Below are 20,388 nucleotides of genomic sequence, written 5' to 3'. Positions count from 1 at the left end.
GATAGTGGAAACGTTAAAAATCTTTTCCTGACATTTTATAAGTGCACTGTATATGATCGATGTCTTTAGTTACCTTACACTCATGTACTTAGTGACTATTGGTTAGCCGTTCCCACCCCCACTCAGCCCTTCTCAGCCCCTCCTTTCTACCATTCTAGCCTGTTCATTCATATATATATATATATATATATATATATATATATATATATATGCAAGCCCCAACGGTTTCTAACATAGGCATCATCTTTGTTCATTATATTCTGTATTGTGTCTTAGGTAAACTGCCAATTTGCTAGAATTTTCATTGATGTTAATAACCAGAGAAACATTTTTTCCTTGAGGCTTGGAAAATTATTAGCATACCCCTAACTTTAGAACTGCCCTTTAGATGAGGCAGTTTGGGAACTGTTTGTGCTGTGCAGTGCGGTGCAGTTGAGTGTGGTGTGGTGCCGACCCAGCTCCTCTGCACTCCACCACTGCTCCAGTTAGCATGCATTGACAGCAGTGGTCATTAACCTGCTTGCTGTCGGGAAATGCAGTGTGGTCCAGTTTTCCTAAGATGACTGCCTCTTTGAATCCTAGACAAAAGGTGTGTGTGTCGTTTTGTGCCTTTGTGTCTGCTGTCCGTGTTTATTGAACGTTCATGAAAGGAGAAGGGGCGATAAAACACTGCGTGTCAGACGCTGTTGACGAACGCTTTTGACTAACGCTTCGCGTGGTTTTGATGTCGGCTTCCATGGTGCTGTCCTAATTTGTCTTCGTGACGAATCGGGTTTTGTTTTTCTTTTTCTCTTTTTCTCTTTTTGTCCTTTCTGTTAGCTTCCATCTACAGACATCTATGGAGACTTCATTTATAAGCATTCATTTCTTTTTATCTTTTCCTTTTTCCTCTGAGGTTGATCCATATTGATTTCAGCTGTCTCCAGTGAGTTTTCAGAAGTACATTTTTTAACCCTAATATTACAGTGTTTACAGAAATAACCAGCCAACTGTCCAGTGTCAGATCTTTGAAAAGATTGGTGATTGTCTTTTTAGAGAGGTTTCTCATCATCTGATTTCCAAGCTCAAGACTTGGGAAATCTCTGGCCTTCCCTGTCCACCTGGTCTATCTTCAGGAATATCTGCTTGGTGCTTTGCTCCTTCTAGATTCTGTCCTTTTGCAGGTACCACTGCCTGTAACGCCTCCTTAGAAGCTTAATTCAAATCTTTAGTCATGTGCCTTTTCCCTTGGTTGACTTTTGTGTTTACTTGGGTTCTCATTAGTGACTCTTATCTACTCAAATTAGAAAAGCACTCTTGTTACTGAATTTCTGCATGGTTAAAGAAAGACAATGGAACCCTTAGAACCAGCTTGATCCAGTGGAACAAAACTCATAACAGGTAATTCAACAGTACCTTACAATTGTTACAGTAATAATTGATTGACCTTAGGGGGTTTGTAAATAATGTGGTTGTTCAAAAAAATTATTTAATCTCAGAACCTAGGAATGTTGCAGGGTCTACAGAAACAAGAAATGTCCTCTGACTTTGCAGGAAAGGGATTTTAATAGCTAGCTCTCTTGCCTCCTGCTGTCCCCAGTTCTTACTCCAGAGGCACCAATTTGAAATCTTTGACCACTATTTCTCATTTTCTCTTAACTCTCTGCCTTGAAAGATGAGAATTTAGCCCTCTCTGTTTCCATTTCACACATAAATAGACTTTTTCTTCCTCATATTTTTCACAAAAAATTCAGTACTCATGTTTGTGGTGGTATGTTTATTCCGTATTAGGTTACTGAATGTCTAAAGTGTGTTCTAGAGAGCCCACAGAGGTTCCCAAAATGGGCTCTGTAAGATTGCAGATAACTCCTTCTTGTGGTTTGGGTTTGGGTTTTAATGTTTATGGGTGTTTTGTCTTCATGTATATCTGTGCACCATATGTGCACTTGGTGCTCAGGGAGGCCAGAAGAGGACATCAGATCCCCTGGAACTGAGTTACAGAGGATTGTGAGCCACTGTATGAGTGCTGGAAGAGCAGCGAAGCCCTGCAGATAGTTCTGTTCAAGTACTAAGATACTGTATTTCTCACCATTTTCTAGTAGTTATGAGCCTGTGATCTTGTCTATATATCAGTAACAACTAAAATAGCTATTTGTATGTTCTTGTAGAATTAATTTCTGGAATTTTCTTATAGGAAAGAACTTTGAAAAAATATAAAATAGTGCTTCTCACTAAACATGGTTTTAAAAGAAAATTATTTTTCATTTAAAACATGTTAAAGGCCAAGTGGGGTGTCACTTGCCTTTAATACCAGCACTTGAGAGGTAGGAAGATCTCTATGAGTTTGAGGCTAGCCTGGTCTATGTAATGAGTTTCAAGCCCACCGGAGCCACATAGTCTCTGTCTGGAACACACACACACACACACACACACACACACACACACACACACACACACACACCTGTTTAAAATGCATGCGCACAGGCGTGCACGTATGTTCAGAATCAGGTGTGATGCACATGCCTGTAATCCCAGCACTTGAGAGGTTGAGGTAGGAGGATCAGAAGTCAAGGCCATCCTCTGCTACATAGTAAGTTCGAGGACAGCCAGGTTATGTCCAACCTTGTCTATCGTTCTCAATATGTGGGTATGACATTGAACCCTCTTGAAACCTCACTTTTAAATTTATTTATTTATTTATGGTAAAGTAGAAGTGGTTTGTTGTGCTTTATTCAAAATATTCTTTTGCATTCCACTTGAAAGTAAATCTCAGTTACTCTTTGCCTTTGAGTGAATAGACCCCCAAGTGGGTTTAAAAGCAATGATTTGGATTTTTGAGACAGGTTCTTGCTACCTAGCCCTGGCTGGCCTGGAGCTCACGCTGTGCCCCTCAAACTTGAAATAACCCTCCTGCCTCTTGTTTCTGGAGTGCTGGGATCACTGGTGTGTGTTACTACCCTCAGTTTATGTTTTACTTGATTATACAGTTGGAAATAACTTTTCCCTCATGTGTTTCATGTGGCATGCTGTGATTCAGTATTAAAACATGAAAGTCTTCATGAAATTCAGCTCAGTACAGGAATTTTTGCCTTCCTATGTTTCCAGGAGAAATAAACTAGGGATTTCATCTTAACAAATACATAGCAAGTGTTTGTGCATAGATGCTATAATGGAATAGGACAGATAAGAAGAAGCATGAGGTAGCCTCTGCTAATTGGCATGGCCTTGGTAGGTACTCAGTAGCTTGTACTTCCCAGCATCTAGCCTATTCAGTGAGAAGTAACCTTTAGGTTGATGACCAAACCATTATAAAATTTTCAGGGAAAAAAAAGCAAAACCAGTAAATTTTATGTGCTGGATTTAAAATATTAAAAGATAAGAAAGATACTAAAATTACTCAGAAATAAAGAAATTAAATCTGCAAAACAAAGGCTTCAGGTTTGTTTTTAAGGTGACCTGACAATTTTATGCAACAGTCTAGAGTTTTCCAAAGGAATTAGCATGTCGGATTTCATCTCATTCTCGTCATTGTCTCAGCTGTCTCTGAACCAGACACCATCCACACCTACAGACCAGGCTTTCAGGCGGCACGCTGCTTCTGTGTTAAAAACCAGTCTCGCTAACACCGTTGCCTTTCCGATGTACATTGAGATGCTCTGGAGAATGTAACAGCATCTTGTCTGAAAGCCTTGGACATCTTGACCCAAATCACTAGGAGAAATAAAAATTCCCATTCTGCTTTTATTTCTGAGATTAGACTAAAATTTGAATTTACCTCTTTTTTTTTTTTTTTTTTTTTTTTTTTTTTTTTTGATAAAAGGGAATGTTTCAAACTATTAAAAGCTTCCAGGTGCATCCATTTACTGATCTTCCATACTGCAGACAGGATGTCCTTCACACCTGAGTAAGGGACACTGCTTTGCCCAAGCATGGATTTCTTAGTGACAGCATAGTAATTGCATGGTGTCGATGACGCCGGCAGTAAGAGGTTGGACAAGGCTTTGGGGACATGCCGGCACAGAGACCTGCCCACCAGTCACCCCATCCAAGTTCATCACTAGTGATTTGGTTCATGGTTTTATATTTCAAATCTGTCTCCCCTCTCTTGTAGGTTTGTAAAAGAATGGACTTGGTCTGTCAGAGAATGTTGAATCAGGGATTTCTGAAAGTGGAGAGGTACCACAATCTGTGTCAGAAGCAAGTGAAAGCACAGCTGCCCAGGTACCTTCGAGAAGGGGTGGGGGCGGCGGGGGCGGGGGCGCGGCCCGCCTGCTCGGTGAGAAATGAACAATCTGGCCACACACTGGTGGCCTAGGCCTTTAATCCTAGCACTCGGGAGGCAGAGGCAGGCGAATCTCTGAGTTCGAGGCCAGCCTGGTCTACAGAGTGAGTTCCAGAACAGACAGGTCTACACAGAGAAACCTTGTCTTGAAAAAAACAAGGAAAAAAATAAGAAGGCTGGAGAGATGACTGAGCAGTTAAGAACACTTGTTCATGAAGAGGACCAAAATAGTGAGTCACAGGCCGGGCAGTGGTAGAGCATGCTTTTAATCCCAGCACTCAGGAGGCAGAGGCAGGTGGATCTCTGTGAGTTTGAGGCCAGTCTGGTCTACACAGTGAGTTCCAAGACAGCCAGGGCTCTGTAGGGAGACCTTGTCTCAAAAAAACAAATACTGAGTCAGGTGTGATGGTGCACATCTATAATCCTAGCACTTGGCTGGTGGAAGCAGGAAGATCAGGAATTCAAGGCCAGCCCTTATAGGTACATTGGCAAATTTGAAGCCAGCCTGGGCTGCATGAAACCCTATTTTTAAAAAAGAAAGAAAGAGTCTCAGAAAACCAAATTAAAGAGGAGAGAATGGGGGAAGAGAAAAAGACATAAATAAATAGAAGGTCACATATGTTTGTGGCCTGGAAGATTCTATATTGTTAATGTGACAGCATTTCTCAAGTGTGTGTGTACATACATACATATACGTACACACACACACACACACACACACACACACACACACACACTGTGGGTGGGTGGGTGTGCATGTGGGTGGGTGTGTACACAGTCCTGACAAGACTCAGCTCTATACATAATTTTTTAGAATTTGGACAGCTAATGTTAAAATTCTTGTGGAAATATAAGAGACCCAGAATAACTGACACAGTTTTGAGTGGCAGTGTCAGAAGACTAATACTTTAGGATTTTAAAACTTAGTACTAAGCTGCAGTAATCAAAACAGTATGGTACAAGTCTAATGATAGTCACATAGACCAGTGAATAAAATAGAGAGTCTGGAAAATAAACCCTTGTATAGTTATTTGATTTTTAGTAAGGATGTCAAGAAAGTTTAATTGGAGAAAGAATGATGTTTTTCAAAAATTGGTCAGGTGAGATGATACATGCCTTCAGTCTCAGTACTTGGGAGGCAGAGGCAGGAGGATCTCTTGTGAGTTCAAGGCCAGCCTGGTCTACATAGCAAGCTCTGGGACAGCAGGACTACATAGAGAGGCCTTGTCTCAAAATAATAATAGTAATAAAAATAAAAAAATTGAGACTTAGGGGTCAGCAGGGTTGCTCGTAGGTAAGGGCACTGATGACCTGGGTTCTATCCCTAGAACTCATGTAGAGAGAGCTGATTCCTACAGGATGTTTTATACACACACACATACACACACACACATTAAAAAAAATGGGGCTAGAACAAAAACTTGTGCACATGAAGCTGGCTACTACCACACTCGAGAGAGGATGAGGTGACTGCTTGCTCTTGAACCCCTGGAGCACAGTAATGTTAATAACCAAGCATGGCTTCAGCAGCTAGGTAGCATAGTACACACGTCTAATTTCAGAACTCAAGAAACTGAGGCAGGAGAATCACAAACTTGAGGCCTCCTTTGGCTACAAAGCAAGTGTGAAGCCAGCTTGAGCTCTATGATGAGACCTGTCTTAAGACAAGCTGAAACCTGAAAAAATGGCTCAACGGTTTAGAGCACTTGTTGCCCTTGCAGAGAACCCAGGTTCAGTTTCTAGCACCCACATAACAACTCAACAACTTTCTGTAACTCCAGTTCCAGGAGATTCAACACCCTCTTCTGACTTCCATGGGTATCCACGCAGTGTACATAAATACGTGCAGCGAAACATCTATACACATAAATTAAATAAATCCTTTTGTAAAAGGCAAAAATGAACCATTTTAAAGCTAAACAGAAATATTGCAATAAAACAGTTTGTCCTAAGTATGTATTCAAGAGAAATAAATTAAAATTATGTCCATACAAAAACTTGAAGGCTATATATAGCTCAGTGGAGCACTTGACTAGCATGTACAAAGTTCTTATATGTTGTCTTAGTTAGGGTTTCTATTGCTGTGAAGAGACACCATGACCATAGCAGCTCTTATAAAGGAAACATTTCACTGGGGTGGCTTACAGTTCAGAAATTCCGTCCATTATCATCATGGCAAGACTTTGTGGCATGCAGGCAGACATGGTGCTGGAGAAGTAGCTTAGAGTCATACATCTTGCAGGCAACAGGAAGTGGTCTATCTCACTGGGAGTAGCTTGAGCTTTGAGGCGCCCTCAAAGCTCACCTCCACAGTGACACTTTCTCCAACACAGCCACACCTCGTAATAGCTCCCTTTGGGAACATTTTCTTTCAAACCACATGCATTGTTCCCAGCAAAACATATAAGTTGTACATAGATGTTCGTAGGATCATTAATCATAATCAAAACGTAGAAACAACCCAGATGCATAAAGGGATGACACCTGTGTATAAAGGGATGCTATTCAGCAATAAAAAGATCAGTGAACTATAGAAATGTGGAAATCTACAAAGGGCTACCCGTCACAATCCCATTTATTCCAGTGTTCAGAATAAGGAAGTCACAGAAACAGAAGGTAGATGAGTCGGCAGGTGGTGCAGCTGATGACTGGTACAAGTTTTCTTTTTGTGGTGATGAAGGTGTGCTGAATTTAGATGATAGTAATGGTCATGCCACTCCACATTCACAGAATCCACTCTGATTAAACCACATACTAAATAGGGTGTAGCATTGCTACAGCGTGTGCACAGCTGCCTTCTAAATAAAGAAATCCTGAATATCACATATGAATTACTTCTGAGAAGAGATGGAGAGAGAGAGGTGTTGTGATCAAACTCAGGGCCTCACAGGTACTGGGCAAGTGGTCTACCACTGTGCTACACTGCCAGCTGTTACTATGTCTTCAAACAAAGTGATTTTTTAAAACAGGTATTTTGTTAGCAATAATTCTTGTTAAAGATATATGAGCATTACAGTTATGACCCAGTTGCAAATGTCTAAATTAGCATGTTAAAGTTCATCTGTTTGATTAAGATATTTTGATTGGTTAACATTTTATTCTACACTACTGCTTTAATGGTTGCCACTGACTTTTATTATTATTTCAGGAGAGAGTCAGAAAGGAGAAACCATTCTTTAGCCCGTCATGCAGACATCCTTGCTGCTGTGGAAACAAGGCTGTCACTGTTAAATATGACTTTCATGAAGTATGTGGATTCCAACCTCTGTTGCTTCATCCCAGGAAAGGTAACCAGTGCCGCATACCCAGAGGCTGGACAACCCTGGGTAAACTAAGTCTTACAAAGCACTTTTTGTGATGTCAGAATTATTACTTCTCTGGATGAGTTTTTATTAGTGACTATATTTAGCTTTTCTGTACAATTATAAATATGTATCATTCATGTGATCTTGACATTTAAAATTCTAATTGTAAAATGCACAGTAGAAATGAGAGGCTTGGTGGGGGTTCATAGTTAAGAAAACATTTTGACCTTTATGGTCAAAATACCAGAACCGCTGCATTAAACAAGATACGGATTGTGTTGCCTTCAAGATCGTTACAGTTTGGGGGAAGGTAGGATGGGGGCTTGCTGGGTTGGTTTTGTTTGAGAAATGTTTAGTAATAATGAACTTACAAGTTTTCAAATTTAATGAGTAGTATTTTCTGTGTGGGCATTCACCAGGGTTAAGGAGTAGTCAGTCCTCTTTACCACACTAAGTATGGTACTTGTACTGTTATTACGTAAATCCCCCTCCCCAACCACACTGCATGACTTGAAACATCTGAGAGCATCCTACTTGTTGAATTAAGGGTAGATTCAAGTGAGATATAGAAGCAATGGAAATGGATTTGAAGATCATTTTGCTTCTTGATAGACACTGACAAAAGTGTCCTTTCAGTGGTGGGAACTTCTTAATACCTAGTGAAATTATTTCCATAAATAATTTATAGTGGCAATATTGTATGTAGATACTGTTCCCATTCTCAGTTTGAATAACATCTGTTTTGATGGCTTATACTTTTGTTTCAAATCTTTCTTGTATCTTATTTCCTCATATGACCTACAAATGCTTCTATAGGATACTGTAAGAGCATGACTAACTAAAAACTTTTTTAGATTTTTTATGCCAGATTTTATCTATGTATAGCCCTCTTTATGTGCTGCTGAAGTCCTTTGAGCGTATATGACTTGTCCTCTCCAATAGACAATTTTCACTGTGTGTCTCATTTCTAATAATAAAAGCAGCAGAGACACAGGTTCCAGTTTCTTACCATCAAAGAAAGTGTATCCAATTGTTCTAACAGGGCTATGTGGCTGGATTAGGGCCCTGCAAAGATGAGTGTTTTATATCTGGCCTTTACAGAAGTTGTTGCCAGTCTTCATTTGGGTTCACATGACTGACACACAGATTTGTACTGCCTGAGCGACTGCAGTGCATTCAAGTTGAGTTCTGCTTATTGGCTTTTCACTTGAGATTCTAGTACCAAGCCTGTGGGCAGCAGTGAACACATCTTAGGGTTTCAAGATGCTGTGGGGCCTCAGCATTGCTAGGCAGCTCCTAGACTGGTAGAGCTCACCCAGAGGAACTTTATAGGACATTCACCTCAGAAGGTGGGTGTCCTCCTGTCCCTTCTTGTCATTGCCACAGTGTGCACTTAGGAAGCACATTCTCATTGTTGGAGCACCTTTCAGATGTGTCCTTCCTTGTGTCCCCACAGCCTGTATGGGAGGTGGGACACACATGGGCGAGAAAACTGAGGCCCGGGGAAATTGGTTGAAGAGAACTGACTCCAGCATGTGGTGTCTCACACACCTACTGCATCCTTACAGCCTTCTTCACTACATGTCCATTGCTCGCAAGGGTTTTTTTCTCTAGCAAGCCAGTAATTGACTGAAAACAACCAAAAATTATAATTTTTATTTTTATTCAGATACATGTTTTATCATACTTGGATTTTTGTTTCTTAAAATTACCTTCTTTAATAGCTTATGTTTTGCTTAAAACAACAGCATTATACTCAATAATTTTTTTTTTTTTTTTAAATATGTTGCTGTGGGCTGGAGACACAGCTCAGCAGTTAAGAGCAATGGATGCTGTTCCGGTGGTCCTGAGTTCAATTCCTAGCAACCTCATGGTGGCTCACAACCATCTATAGTGAGATCTGATGTCCTTTTCTGTTATAAAGTTGTATATGCAGATAGGGCACTCATATATATAAAATAAATAAATCTTTTAAAAAATGTTGCCTTTACTTTATATTTCTTAGTTAAAATAGCTAATTTAAGCCAGGTGGTGGTGGCACACACCTTTACTCCCACACTCAGTAGTTAGAGGCAGGTGGACCTCAGAGCTCAAGGTTAGTGTAGTCTACAAAGCAACTTCCAGGACAGCCAAGGCTATACAGAGAAACCCTGAAACCCTGTCTTGAACCCCCAACCCCCAAAAAAAGCTAATTTAACAAGATTAGTAGTATTTGGATTGCTTCATAGCCATTCTCTTTTTAAGGATTTCTTATCCATAAACTCACCACATACTATCTTTAGAATAACAGGATTGTAGCATTTAATTTCCAGATACTGAACTAAGAACTTTGTTTGCCATCTGTTACTGTACCCAGTCCCTGAGATAGGATGAGCCCTTTCTCTTTGTAAGTTTATTTATCTCATAAGTTTTGGTTTTGCGTCCATGGCTGCTTGGCTCTGCTGTGTAGTACATTGTGGGAGCATGCTATGGATATTGCTCTGTATGGTGTGAATGTGTTGCTCTGATTGGTTAATAAAGTGCTGATTGGCCAGTAACCAGGCAGGAAGTATAGGCAGGACAAAGAGAGAGGAGAATTCTGAGAACAGGTAGGCTGAGTCAGGAGTCACCAGCCAGCCACAGAGGAAACAAGATGTAAAGTACCAGTAAGCCATAAGCCACGTGGCAACTTCTAGATTAATAGAAATGGGTTAATTTAAGATATAACAGCTAGATAGCAAGAAGCCTGCCATGGCCATAAAGTTTATAAGTAATATAAGTCTCTGTGTGTTTACTTACGTCTGAGTGGCTGCAGGAGCCGGGTGGACACAGGAAAACTCCAGCTATAGGCAATGGTAGCACATGCCTTTAATCCTAGTATTTAGGAGGCAGAGATTCATCTGAATCTCTGTGAGTTCAAGACCACACACTAGGGACAGAGCCAGGTGTGGTGGCACACGCCATTATTCCCAGTACTAGTTAACTATAGAGGTCTGGAGGTCTGTATAGACAGACAGGAAGTGATAGAGAGCTATAATTTCCTTAGTTATGATAAAAGATAAGTTAGATATAAAACCTTAGACTCACAAATATAGGATAGATAGGATATCTTCTTTAATTTTGCCAAATACAAATAGACTAAATATTATAAATAGACTAGATATTGTAACTGTAATTCTTGCTTGATAATTGTTTTGTTATATGTAATTTTACTATGTTAAAGTTAAAACCTTCCTTTTTGAAAAAAAAAGAAAAGGGGAAGTGCTGTGGATATCACTCTGTATGCTGTGAATGTGTTGAAATAAAACGCTGATTGGCCGGTAGCCAGGCAGGAATATAGGTGGGACAAGCAGAGAGGAGAATTCTGGGAACAGGAAAGCTGAGTCAGGAGTCACCAACCAGACACAGAGGAAGCAAGATGTAAAAATATCGGTAAGCCACAAGCCACGTGGCAACTTATAGATTAATAGAAATGGGTTAATTTAAGACATAAGAACAGTTGGCAAGACGCCTGCCATGGCCATACAGTTTACAAGTAATATAAGTCTCTGTGTGTTTACTTGGGTCTGAAACTTCAGCTACAGGAGCATGGACAGTGGAGGCCATAGTATGCAAGAAGGAAAAGGGGAGACAGGGAGAGGAGATCACAGTAGCCCCTTCAGGGATCTGCCCCTATTGACTTCACTCCCTTCCACTAGGCCTCACCTCTTAACAGACTTGTAAGTGGTACCTAAGTGAGGAACGTGAGCCTCTTAAGGTTACTCTAGATGGGAACATTAACAACTAATCTTCTTCTTTTTTTTTTTTTTTTTTTTTTTTTTTTTTTTTTTTTTTTTTTTTGATTTTTCGAGACAGGGTTTCTCTGTGTAGCTTTGCGCCTTTCCTGGGACTCACTTGGTAGCCCAGGCTGGCCTCGAACTCACAGAGATCCACCTGGCTCTGCCTCCCGAGTGCTGGGATTAAAGGCGTGTGCCACCACCGCCCGGCGCATAATCTTCTTTTTAATGTGTAAACTTGGTTTAGTGTATCGTTTCTTACCCCAAGATTACATTCCTCTAGATTATTATAATATATCCATTTCACTGAAATTGAGGTGTACAGTCAGCACTTTATTAAGTTGTTTAAGTGAGAAAAACAACAGTGTAATTTAAATTAGGCTGCCAGACACCACAGTACTGAGACTTTGTTACTGTTATCTAGGGTAAGGATCAGCACACGTTTTTCCGTATTTTGGCTCTGTGGGTCATGTAGGCTTTTTTCCACGGCTGTTCAGTTCTGAGAGACAACTGGGCAGTGTGGAATACATAATGGATATGTTTATGAACAGAGCAGACAGGGCTCTAGTTGCCACCCTCCCCACCACACTGGCAGGGCATCACCTCTCAGACCTACCACTGCACCTCTTCTGGGACATTGTGTGCAGCAGCCACTCCCCCAGGCTGCTCTGAGCTGCACGGCAGTGGTGGGCAGTTGGTCTTCTGGAGATGCAGTCAGAGAGTGGCGTGGAGAGGGTCTGCTCTTAGCCGCTACTCATAGTCCTGATGACCCCTGTGTTCTGTTGAAACTCAGTGGCCTCAGAGAAAGGGTTTTCACATGTAAGTGGTTGTACAGGGTCAAGAGGCTGACCAAATGTCTGAACAGACCTAAAATGTACACACTGGGTGTGATTGGTTCCTCCTTAAGTGTTCTGGGAAGGAAAATTTCCAGATCCAGCAATTATAGACCATTTTTCTCTTTAGTATGTACTCTTTCTTGAATCATTTGAAAATATGTTAAAGACATTAGTAATCCTTGGCTCTTAGATAAGTTCTATGTTTCCTAAGAACTAGGGCAGTCTTTCTTCCATAACATAGAAAACTAGGAAATTTATCATTAATAAAATACTCTTATCTGTCCTTGACAGTTTGTATTCAGATTTCCTTACATGCCACAGTAATACTTTCTTGGGGGTTCATTCTCATTTTCTCTCTCTCTCTCTCTCTCTCTCTCTCTCTCTCTCTCTCTCTCTCTCTCTCCCTCCTTCCCTCCCTCTCCCTCCCTCCCTCCCTCCCTCCCTCCCTTTCGTTTGGATGGGGTCTTACTCTGTAGTCCTGGCTGGCCTCAAATTGCCTGTCTCTCAACATCTGCCTCTCTCTGCCTCCAAAGTGCTGGAACTAAAGGTGTGGCCCACCATGTCAGGCACTCTTCGGTTTCTTGATTATCATAGGTCAGTTATAGTGAGGGGATGACAATTGGAGTTTATCTAACAGTTCTAAAATATCATGGATTTTTTTTAACTAGATTTCTTACGAAATGCTCTTAAACATAAGATTACTTGGGATTGTTTCTTCATTTTACTGTGACTAGTCCAAATTAAAGGTGTGAACCTTTAAGTGAAGATTTGGTCTTTTAAAAAACAAAGGTATATGTGGGGTTAAGTGCCTGAAGAGACCAGAGAAGGGTGTTGGATCCCTCAGAGATGGAATTTCAGGCAGTTGTACAGGTCTTCTCCTTCAGCAACTTTCTTGGATAGCTAGGAAGTTCTGATTTGCTTTTTATGTGCTATAATCTTAAATATAAGCAAATAACAAAGACTCACTAGACTAAAAGGTCACAGAATGAAGCAGGATAAAAAATTGAGGAACTCATGTAAGGATTCAAAATGTAAACTACTATTCTAATGAAATAAGAAAAGGTTTTCAGACAAACACATGCCATGTAAGGAATATTCAGAACCATTTTGATTATGGAAGGCATTTTTTAAATATTAAAGAGTGGGAAGGATAAAGTTGATGTAAAGAAGTCCCAGGTAGGGATTTCTTTAAAAAGGACAGGTGGATAACATGCAATGAAGGCAGGAGAGGATTCTGGTGGGAGCTAACCACCTGAAGGTGCACGTGGTCAGTGTCATTACTTTACATTTGAATGTGTGCTCCGTGCAGGAAAGTTTTTGGGTAGAAATTGATAGTGATTCACATGGGGAATATGCCAAACTTTTTAAACACAGAAATATTCTGGAAAACTTAGTGTATTGCTTAAGGCCTAGATAGGGTTAGGTACGTGGCATATTACTTGAAAGGTGTTGTTGCTTGTTTGTTTTGAGACAGGATCTCCAGGTTGACCTCCAGTCATGATTCCCTTGCTTCAGCCTCTGAGTGCTGGGGTCACAGGTGTGCCCCTCCAGATTTAAACAATTATGAGAAATGATCAGATGTATTCTGAGATAGGGTTTCTCTGTGTTGCCCTGGCTGTCCTGGAACTCACTTTGTAGACCAGACTGGCCTCAAATCACAGAGGCCTCTGCCTCCTTAATGTTGGGATTAAAGGCCACCATGCTCAGCTAAGGTTTGTTTTTAAGAACATTCCCTAGAATAAAAGCCATTCTAGACTGACCAGGGATCACCACGTTGAACCTGAAACATTAAGGGCTTGGATTTGTCCAAGTACTACTAGACTCTGTTTTTCCTTTGAACTAGTAAACATTGTATATTTATCCTCTGAGTCAAGAAGAGAAGGCAGATTATAAGACTGACCCAGAGTTGGAATAAATGCAGCAAGAGAAAAATGTGATCCGAGGATGTTTGAGACTCTGATGGCATAATGGTTTGGCTTAGAGTCCCTAGTTCTCGTGATTGCAATAGACGTTATCTGGACTGTGGTCTTCAAAGATCCGAATCACTGTTTTCAGGTCTCTGTTGAAGCCATGGATGTGTGAACAGTACCCTGGCAGGGAGTAAAGCCGAGACTGCACTTGGCTGAGGACATTCAGTTACTGTTCAAGTAGGAGAGAGGGAGTTAGAAAGCAGTGCAGTGAGCACCTGTTTCTTCTTCACTGATGCTATGCCTTCAGTTTCCCGTGACCATTGTAGTTAAAATAGAAAAGGGCATTTTGCTGCCCTTTGGTGATCTGTCCTTTGTGGTCTGAAAGCTTAGTCTTTGCTGTACCGCTAAGAAAAACAGAGCTTTAAGGGATAGAGTATGTGGTGGCAGTGCACAAGAGGAAGGGGAATCAGACTCAGTTCTTGGGGCTTGGAGGCAGATGTCTGTATTTACTTCTCCCGTTTCTTTAGCAGTCTATGGGGCTCTTCTTGTATTGTGTATATTCGTGTCTTCCTGGTTGCTCCAGTTACCCACAGGGCGGGACTGTATTCTGTTTGTTCTGACCCTAGCTTTAGCACAGTACCCTGGTACAGTAAGGATACTTACTCAGTCTGGGCATAAAGTATTGTGGTTGAGTCCAGAAAGCCTGTGCTGTGGCTTCTCCATGCTGAGTTGATGCGTTAAATGCTCTGTGAGTCTTCACAGCAACTGTGAGTCATCCCTCCTTTACTACTTAGCTGCTCTCCTTTTCACAACTTTATAAAATGCTAACGAGATTCATTATTGTAGGTGATTGATGAGATTTACCGTGTACTGAGATACGTCAATTCTACCAGAGCCCCACAGCGAGCCCATGAAGTGCTCCAGGAATTACGGGATATTTCCTCCATGGCAATGGAGTACTTCGATGAGAAGATTGTTCCAATTCTCAAGAGGAAATTGCCAGGATCAGATGTGTCGGGAAGACTCATGGGCTCTCCTCCAGGTATCTTGTTTGGTTTGGGGTTTTTTTCTCTTGCAGACAGGGTCTCACTATGTACCTGTAGCCCAGGCTGGCATCAGACTCTGTATATAGCCTGTGTTGGCCTTAAACTCTAGAGATCGTGAATTGGCCTCTTGAGTGCTGGGAACATGGCTGGGCACCACCAGCACAGCAGCTCCCTTGGGATGTTGTCTCCATTATGTCTTCAGTTTCTAACAACCATCGTGATAACTTCATAACCCCGTTGTCTGTTTTCTCATTGAACCACGCTTTGGTGGTTTGGTGTTGAGGGTGGAGCCCAGGGCTTTGCACATATTCTGCTGCAAGGCTGCTTCCCCAGCTCCCTGCTTCTGGTTGGTTTTTGTTTGTGTTTTTGCTTAAATTATGCTCTCTAGATCCATTTCATGGCTAACTCTGCATGTGACCACAACTGCTGACTTCAAGTGATTTTGTATTGTAATAAACCCAAAAAAAACTAATGTAAGCTGAAGTGTTCTCAGTAGGAAACATGAATGATTAACCCTTTAAATGCTCTCTTCACAGTTCCTGGACCATCTGCAGCCCTGACGACAATGCAGCTCTTCTCCAAGCAAAACCCTTCAAGACAAGAGGTTACCAAACTCCAGCAGCAGGTTAAAACCAATGGTGCTGGCGTGACTGTCCTCAGGCGTGAAATTTCTGAGCTTCGCACCAAAGTGCAAGAACAGCAGAAACAGCTTCAAGACCAAGACCAGAAACTGCTAGAGCAGACTCAGATCATAGGCGAGCAGAACGCACGGTTGGCAGAGCTGGAACGGAAGCTCCGAGAAGTCATGGAAAGTGCAGTAGGAACATCCTCAGGGTCTGGGCAGAGCGAGGAGTCTCCTCGGAAACGGAGAAAGGCAACAGAAGCCATAGACTCTCTTAGGAAATCCAAACGACTGCGGAATAGAAAGTAAAGTGGAATGTGGCTGTAGCTCCAGAGGAAGACGGCCATGACTGGGAGCTGAAGCAGTTCTTCCTGTCAGGATACTGGAGCACCGTGGTGTCCCTTAGGCTTCCAGATGATCAGAACACAACTTACACTTGGCTCTTGTGGTTGGCATCCTTCTCGCGCTTCTCTGGTGGAGCTGATGCACAGAACCTCCTTCCTTTGCAATAGATCTGTACTAACCAGACCCATGCTGTCATGTCTGGGAGCTAACGTTTTTCCTGTGCAGATGATGTGTTCAGTTTGTTTGTTTCAGCATATATGCACATTACATACGGATTTTAAACAAACCCATTCTTGACAGACTAAAAGTTTAAGTTTAATACATAAAATGTCCTGTTCACTTGAAAGAAAAAAATCTACTTTTTAAATGGACACTATCTTGTTTTGAAAAAAAAGGTTGACTTTTTGTTTGTTATAAGTGACCTTTGTCTGGAATGTCTGAGAAGTAGTTATTCCTTTGGTGTTGAAGTGATGGGTAACAGGAAGGACTGCATAGTGTTGCCTGTAGAAGGGGCTCTACAGTACTGACTATCTAGTTTTATAAACTACTGGCAAGGGGTCTTTCCAGTTGTCAGATCCATGCTTTCAGTTTCCTTTGGAGCCACGTCCTCCATTTGCATGGGTGGATGCATGCATTGCCCAGTCAGCACATTGCACAGCTCTTCACTGGTGTGGATCTTGAACCTCTACACCATTTGGAGAGCTGCACCTTCTTTGGTCTAAGCGCTTAACAGCTTCCTCTGCAGCAGCTTGCCTGTGGGGGAGAATTGCCAGTCCATTTGTCCTCCAGTTTTGCAGGCACCAGAGACTGTAAAGTCCGTTGATGTGTCTCTTCTCTGTAGGGTTCAGGTACACTGGCTAAGACAGAACTCCAAATCCTGTAGAAGCCAGACCTCTGGGAACTAGTCATGATTCTGACTCGTCACTGTGCTCATGGGTCAACCATGACTGAATAGGGACCCAACTGAAGAGAATTGTACCATGAAAAAGCAGTTTGATCATTTCCTTTCTGGGGGATGAGCCGAGCGAAGCTTTTGAATGCCACGTTCAAGCTCCCATGATAACTTTGAACAGAAGCTTTAGTTTTCTTTGCACTCCTGTTTCGAGCTTGTAACTGGAAAAGTGTGTCTTGCACTGTCCAACCTTCTGAGGGTCACTTTAAACATCCTCCAACTGTGTAAAGTGGTTCTTTCCCCGTTGTATATGTGTTGAAACATTCAGCTATCACTGTCCTATTTTTATTTTAATGTACTAAATTATGTAGTTTTGTTCTTTTAAATGTCTGTTGCTTTGGGCTTCAGTTATTTATAGTAAATTTAGTTGTGAGATAGTAAAACTATCCCTTTCCAGGTGAAAGTTGACACCTGTGTAAAACTAAGGTTTTGGTAAATCCCACAGTGGGAGAAAAGCACGAGGTTGTCATCCGTCCAACATGACATGTTATGCATCCTTTAGGTTCCTTTACCAGGTGACACTCTACTGCCCATCCTTAGTATTGTCCCTTCATGATCCTGCCCTTGGGTTTGGTTCAAGTCCATTTACAACGTAGTATGTTTTCAGTGAGAAACCGTAACATGGCATCCAAGTGTTTCATGGTTTGTTGGGAAGGTCATTTTAAAATAAAAGTTTTCCTAAAAAGATTTGTCAGCCAAGGTCATCCATAAAGGTCCTTGTCTGGAACTCACTTTCTCAGCAGGTCTCACTTTTGGAATCCTAGGACGTAGCCATATCACCGTAGCCTTGGAGGAGGCCTACTGGGCACTCAGAGCTTGACTTTACTAGTCTGCTGTTCTGGTAGAGGAAGACTTTTTTAAGCATCAAAGTACAGGTTTTCAAAGTACAACCCTTATGCATCAAATAAATAAGCCTCAATTTATTTCTTCAATAATTATTAAAATTTCTCGAAATTTTTTTTTCCAACAACATCTAACTAGCCTAAATATAATCACTAGTCTTCCATTAGTTAATGCGAGTGCATGGCTTTCATAATGAACACTCACATGGTGAGAAGGGAAATGTCTGCTGCATGCACCTGTGGTCTCCAGCCCATCAGACTGAGTTGCACTTGTTTCATGATTATCTGTAACTATGAGAATAAAGAACTACAGCTCGCCTGTCTTGAGCTTTACTCGGAGTAGCTAACACACACTAGGAAGTTGTCTTCACCGTTTAATACAGTTCTTTGGGATAGCAGAGTAGCATTTAGAGTTCTTCAAATCACACATTATTTTAATAGCTACAACTGACTTGCCATGGGAAAACTTAACCAGCCTCCTGAGAGAGACCTCTTGCATTTCCTGGCAGAACCTTACATGCTATAGGTGGTTTACAGCAGATTTCATACAGTATTCCCACCAAGAAGCGATTCCTCTGTTTGACCAGGTCGTTCCCATGTATAAGTTGACCCGTGGTACACACTACACACAGGCATACAAACACGAAAAGACATGAATGGGAGGTGAAGAGGACTGGCCCCTGTCCTGCAGAGCCCTGCTCGCCTCCCACACAGACTGCTCTGGTTTCCAACCAACATGGGTTACAGAAGCTCTTCAAACTTCCCTTCTGATGTAGAGAGCCTGGAGGTAAATGGGGGCAATTAACAGTAACCCCACTGTTGTAAAGACTATTGGGGTGCCCCAGGTCGAAAGCCAATGATTTGGAATCAGCTTTTTTTTGTAAAACATTTTTTTGGAGTACTGAACTTCACAGGGGCTTGCCTTAATTTAGTAGTTTCAAGATGTATGCGCTAATATTCTATGTGTTGAAATGTTAAAATATTCTATGTAGCCCCAAGAGTGGGTAAAACAGAGTTTAATGCCTAAATAAATAAGCTAAAAGGTGTCAGTCACTACAGCTGGATTTTTTAGAGAAAGTGAACATATGAAAAATAGGCTATGCGTCATGAACAAAAAACAATGGCACCTTGGGATTGCACTATTTCATGCACTGTTTTCTATGCCATTTCCTAGCCTGCACTTTTACCTCCAAAGAAATGCTGTGTAGTGCCCGTTGCTTGCTAGTGAGCTCATTCCTAACGGCACTAATTCTAGTTCACTATGCTGAGTTAGTTTCCGTAACTGCCTTCCTTATGAGTTCTCTGCTTCCTTAGCCATAATCCTTTCTAGGATCTGAGAACTCCTGTCTCCTCAGTTTCCAACAGTGTAGCATTTTAATTTAATGTAAACCTCATCCTTGGTGGTGAGCACAGTCATAGATCCTCTTCTAGTGGTGAGGACCTGTTTGTTACATCAACCAAACCTTCAGAGTCGACGCTGTGAGATCTGAAAGCAGGGCTATAAGACCTGAGAGGGAACACACAAAAGGACAGCTGATTCCAACAGGAAATGTACTATCCGATGCTTTGGTTTGAGGTCTGATGAGTTCCTTTAGGGGACAAGAGGTTCAGTGAACACTACTTAAATGTAGAGCCCACTACCACCTGCAGGAAGTTATTTTCAACAATTGCTAAGTCCACAAAACCGACAGCAAGCACCGGTGGTGAGGTGTGGCCGAGAACTGCTCTCCCTTTGAGTAGCAGTATGTCACACAGATAAGACCTAGGGCAGGCCTGAGTGATGTTGGCCTTTCCCAGCTGCCTAAGAATCATGGTTACATTTCTGAAACTCAAGCATTAAAGCCACCTTTTCCACATTGTGTCTGAAGGTAGCCACATGCTTTAGCATAGGGGTCCGACCAGGCTATTGCCAAAGTCTAGTGGTTCATACTGCCGAAAGGTTAGCCGTGTTGATTCTTTATGTGGTACCGTATGTCTGTTTACTTATGCTCATGAGCAACAATAAACCATTTTCATTGTTATGACCTAGTCAATTATTGGAAGGTGGGGAAAAAAGCACCTCCCAGTCACACAACAGGGCACGGAAATAAACGTGTTGTCACCAGGTCTACTTGTTTCTTTATTTCATGCACCAGAGTTTGGAACTACCCACAGACAGACACCATCTAGGTAGCTATTGTCCTGAGCCACTGTCCTGTGTTTTACAAATCACTGTACTCGGAGCCACCATGCAAACAAAGCAGGTTGGACTGTGAGTGGGTTAATTGAACCCTAGTAAGCAACAAGTCCACAGCATTAAGACAGGGAAGAGACTTTAGTGGGATTTCATCACCTGTCTGAGCTTTGCTCCCGGCTGTGTAGTACTCCATTCTAAAAAGTCCAGGAGCGGTGAGATGCCATGTGTGTGTGTGGGGGGGGGGGGCGGTTCTGGGTACCTTCTCAAAGCAAGCCATGCAAAACCACTGGTGGTAGAGTTGACTGAGAAAGGGCCAGGAACTCCAGGGAAGAACGGCA

The 20,388-nt window shown here is 41.8% G+C and overlaps 1 protein-coding gene across 1 annotated transcript in view; it reads left to right on the top strand.

The window, feature by feature from the left end:
- Fbxo28 (F-box protein 28) overlaps positions 1-19,980 on the top strand; it is a 29,631-nt gene extending 9,651 nt beyond the window's left edge. Inside the window, exons 2-5 of the mRNA XM_076548118.1 lie at positions 4,091-4,200; positions 7,410-7,548; positions 14,914-15,109; positions 15,650-19,980. Coding sequence (XP_076404233.1) covers positions 4,091-4,200; positions 7,410-7,548; positions 14,914-15,109; positions 15,650-16,044 — 840 coding nt within the window. The 3' untranslated portion in view covers positions 16,045-19,980. The remainder of the gene's footprint in view (positions 1-4,090; positions 4,201-7,409; positions 7,549-14,913; positions 15,110-15,649) is intronic.
- The last annotated feature ends 408 nt before the right edge of the window (positions 19,981-20,388 follow it).

Source organism: Peromyscus maniculatus, chromosome 11 (genome assembly GCF_049852395.1).
Source record: "Peromyscus maniculatus bairdii isolate BWxNUB_F1_BW_parent chromosome 11, HU_Pman_BW_mat_3.1, whole genome shotgun sequence".
Lineage (NCBI taxonomy): Eukaryota > Metazoa > Chordata > Mammalia > Rodentia > Cricetidae > Peromyscus > Peromyscus maniculatus.
Note: the sequence above shows the minus strand (reverse complement) of the source record. Positions and strands in the feature narration are given on the sequence as shown.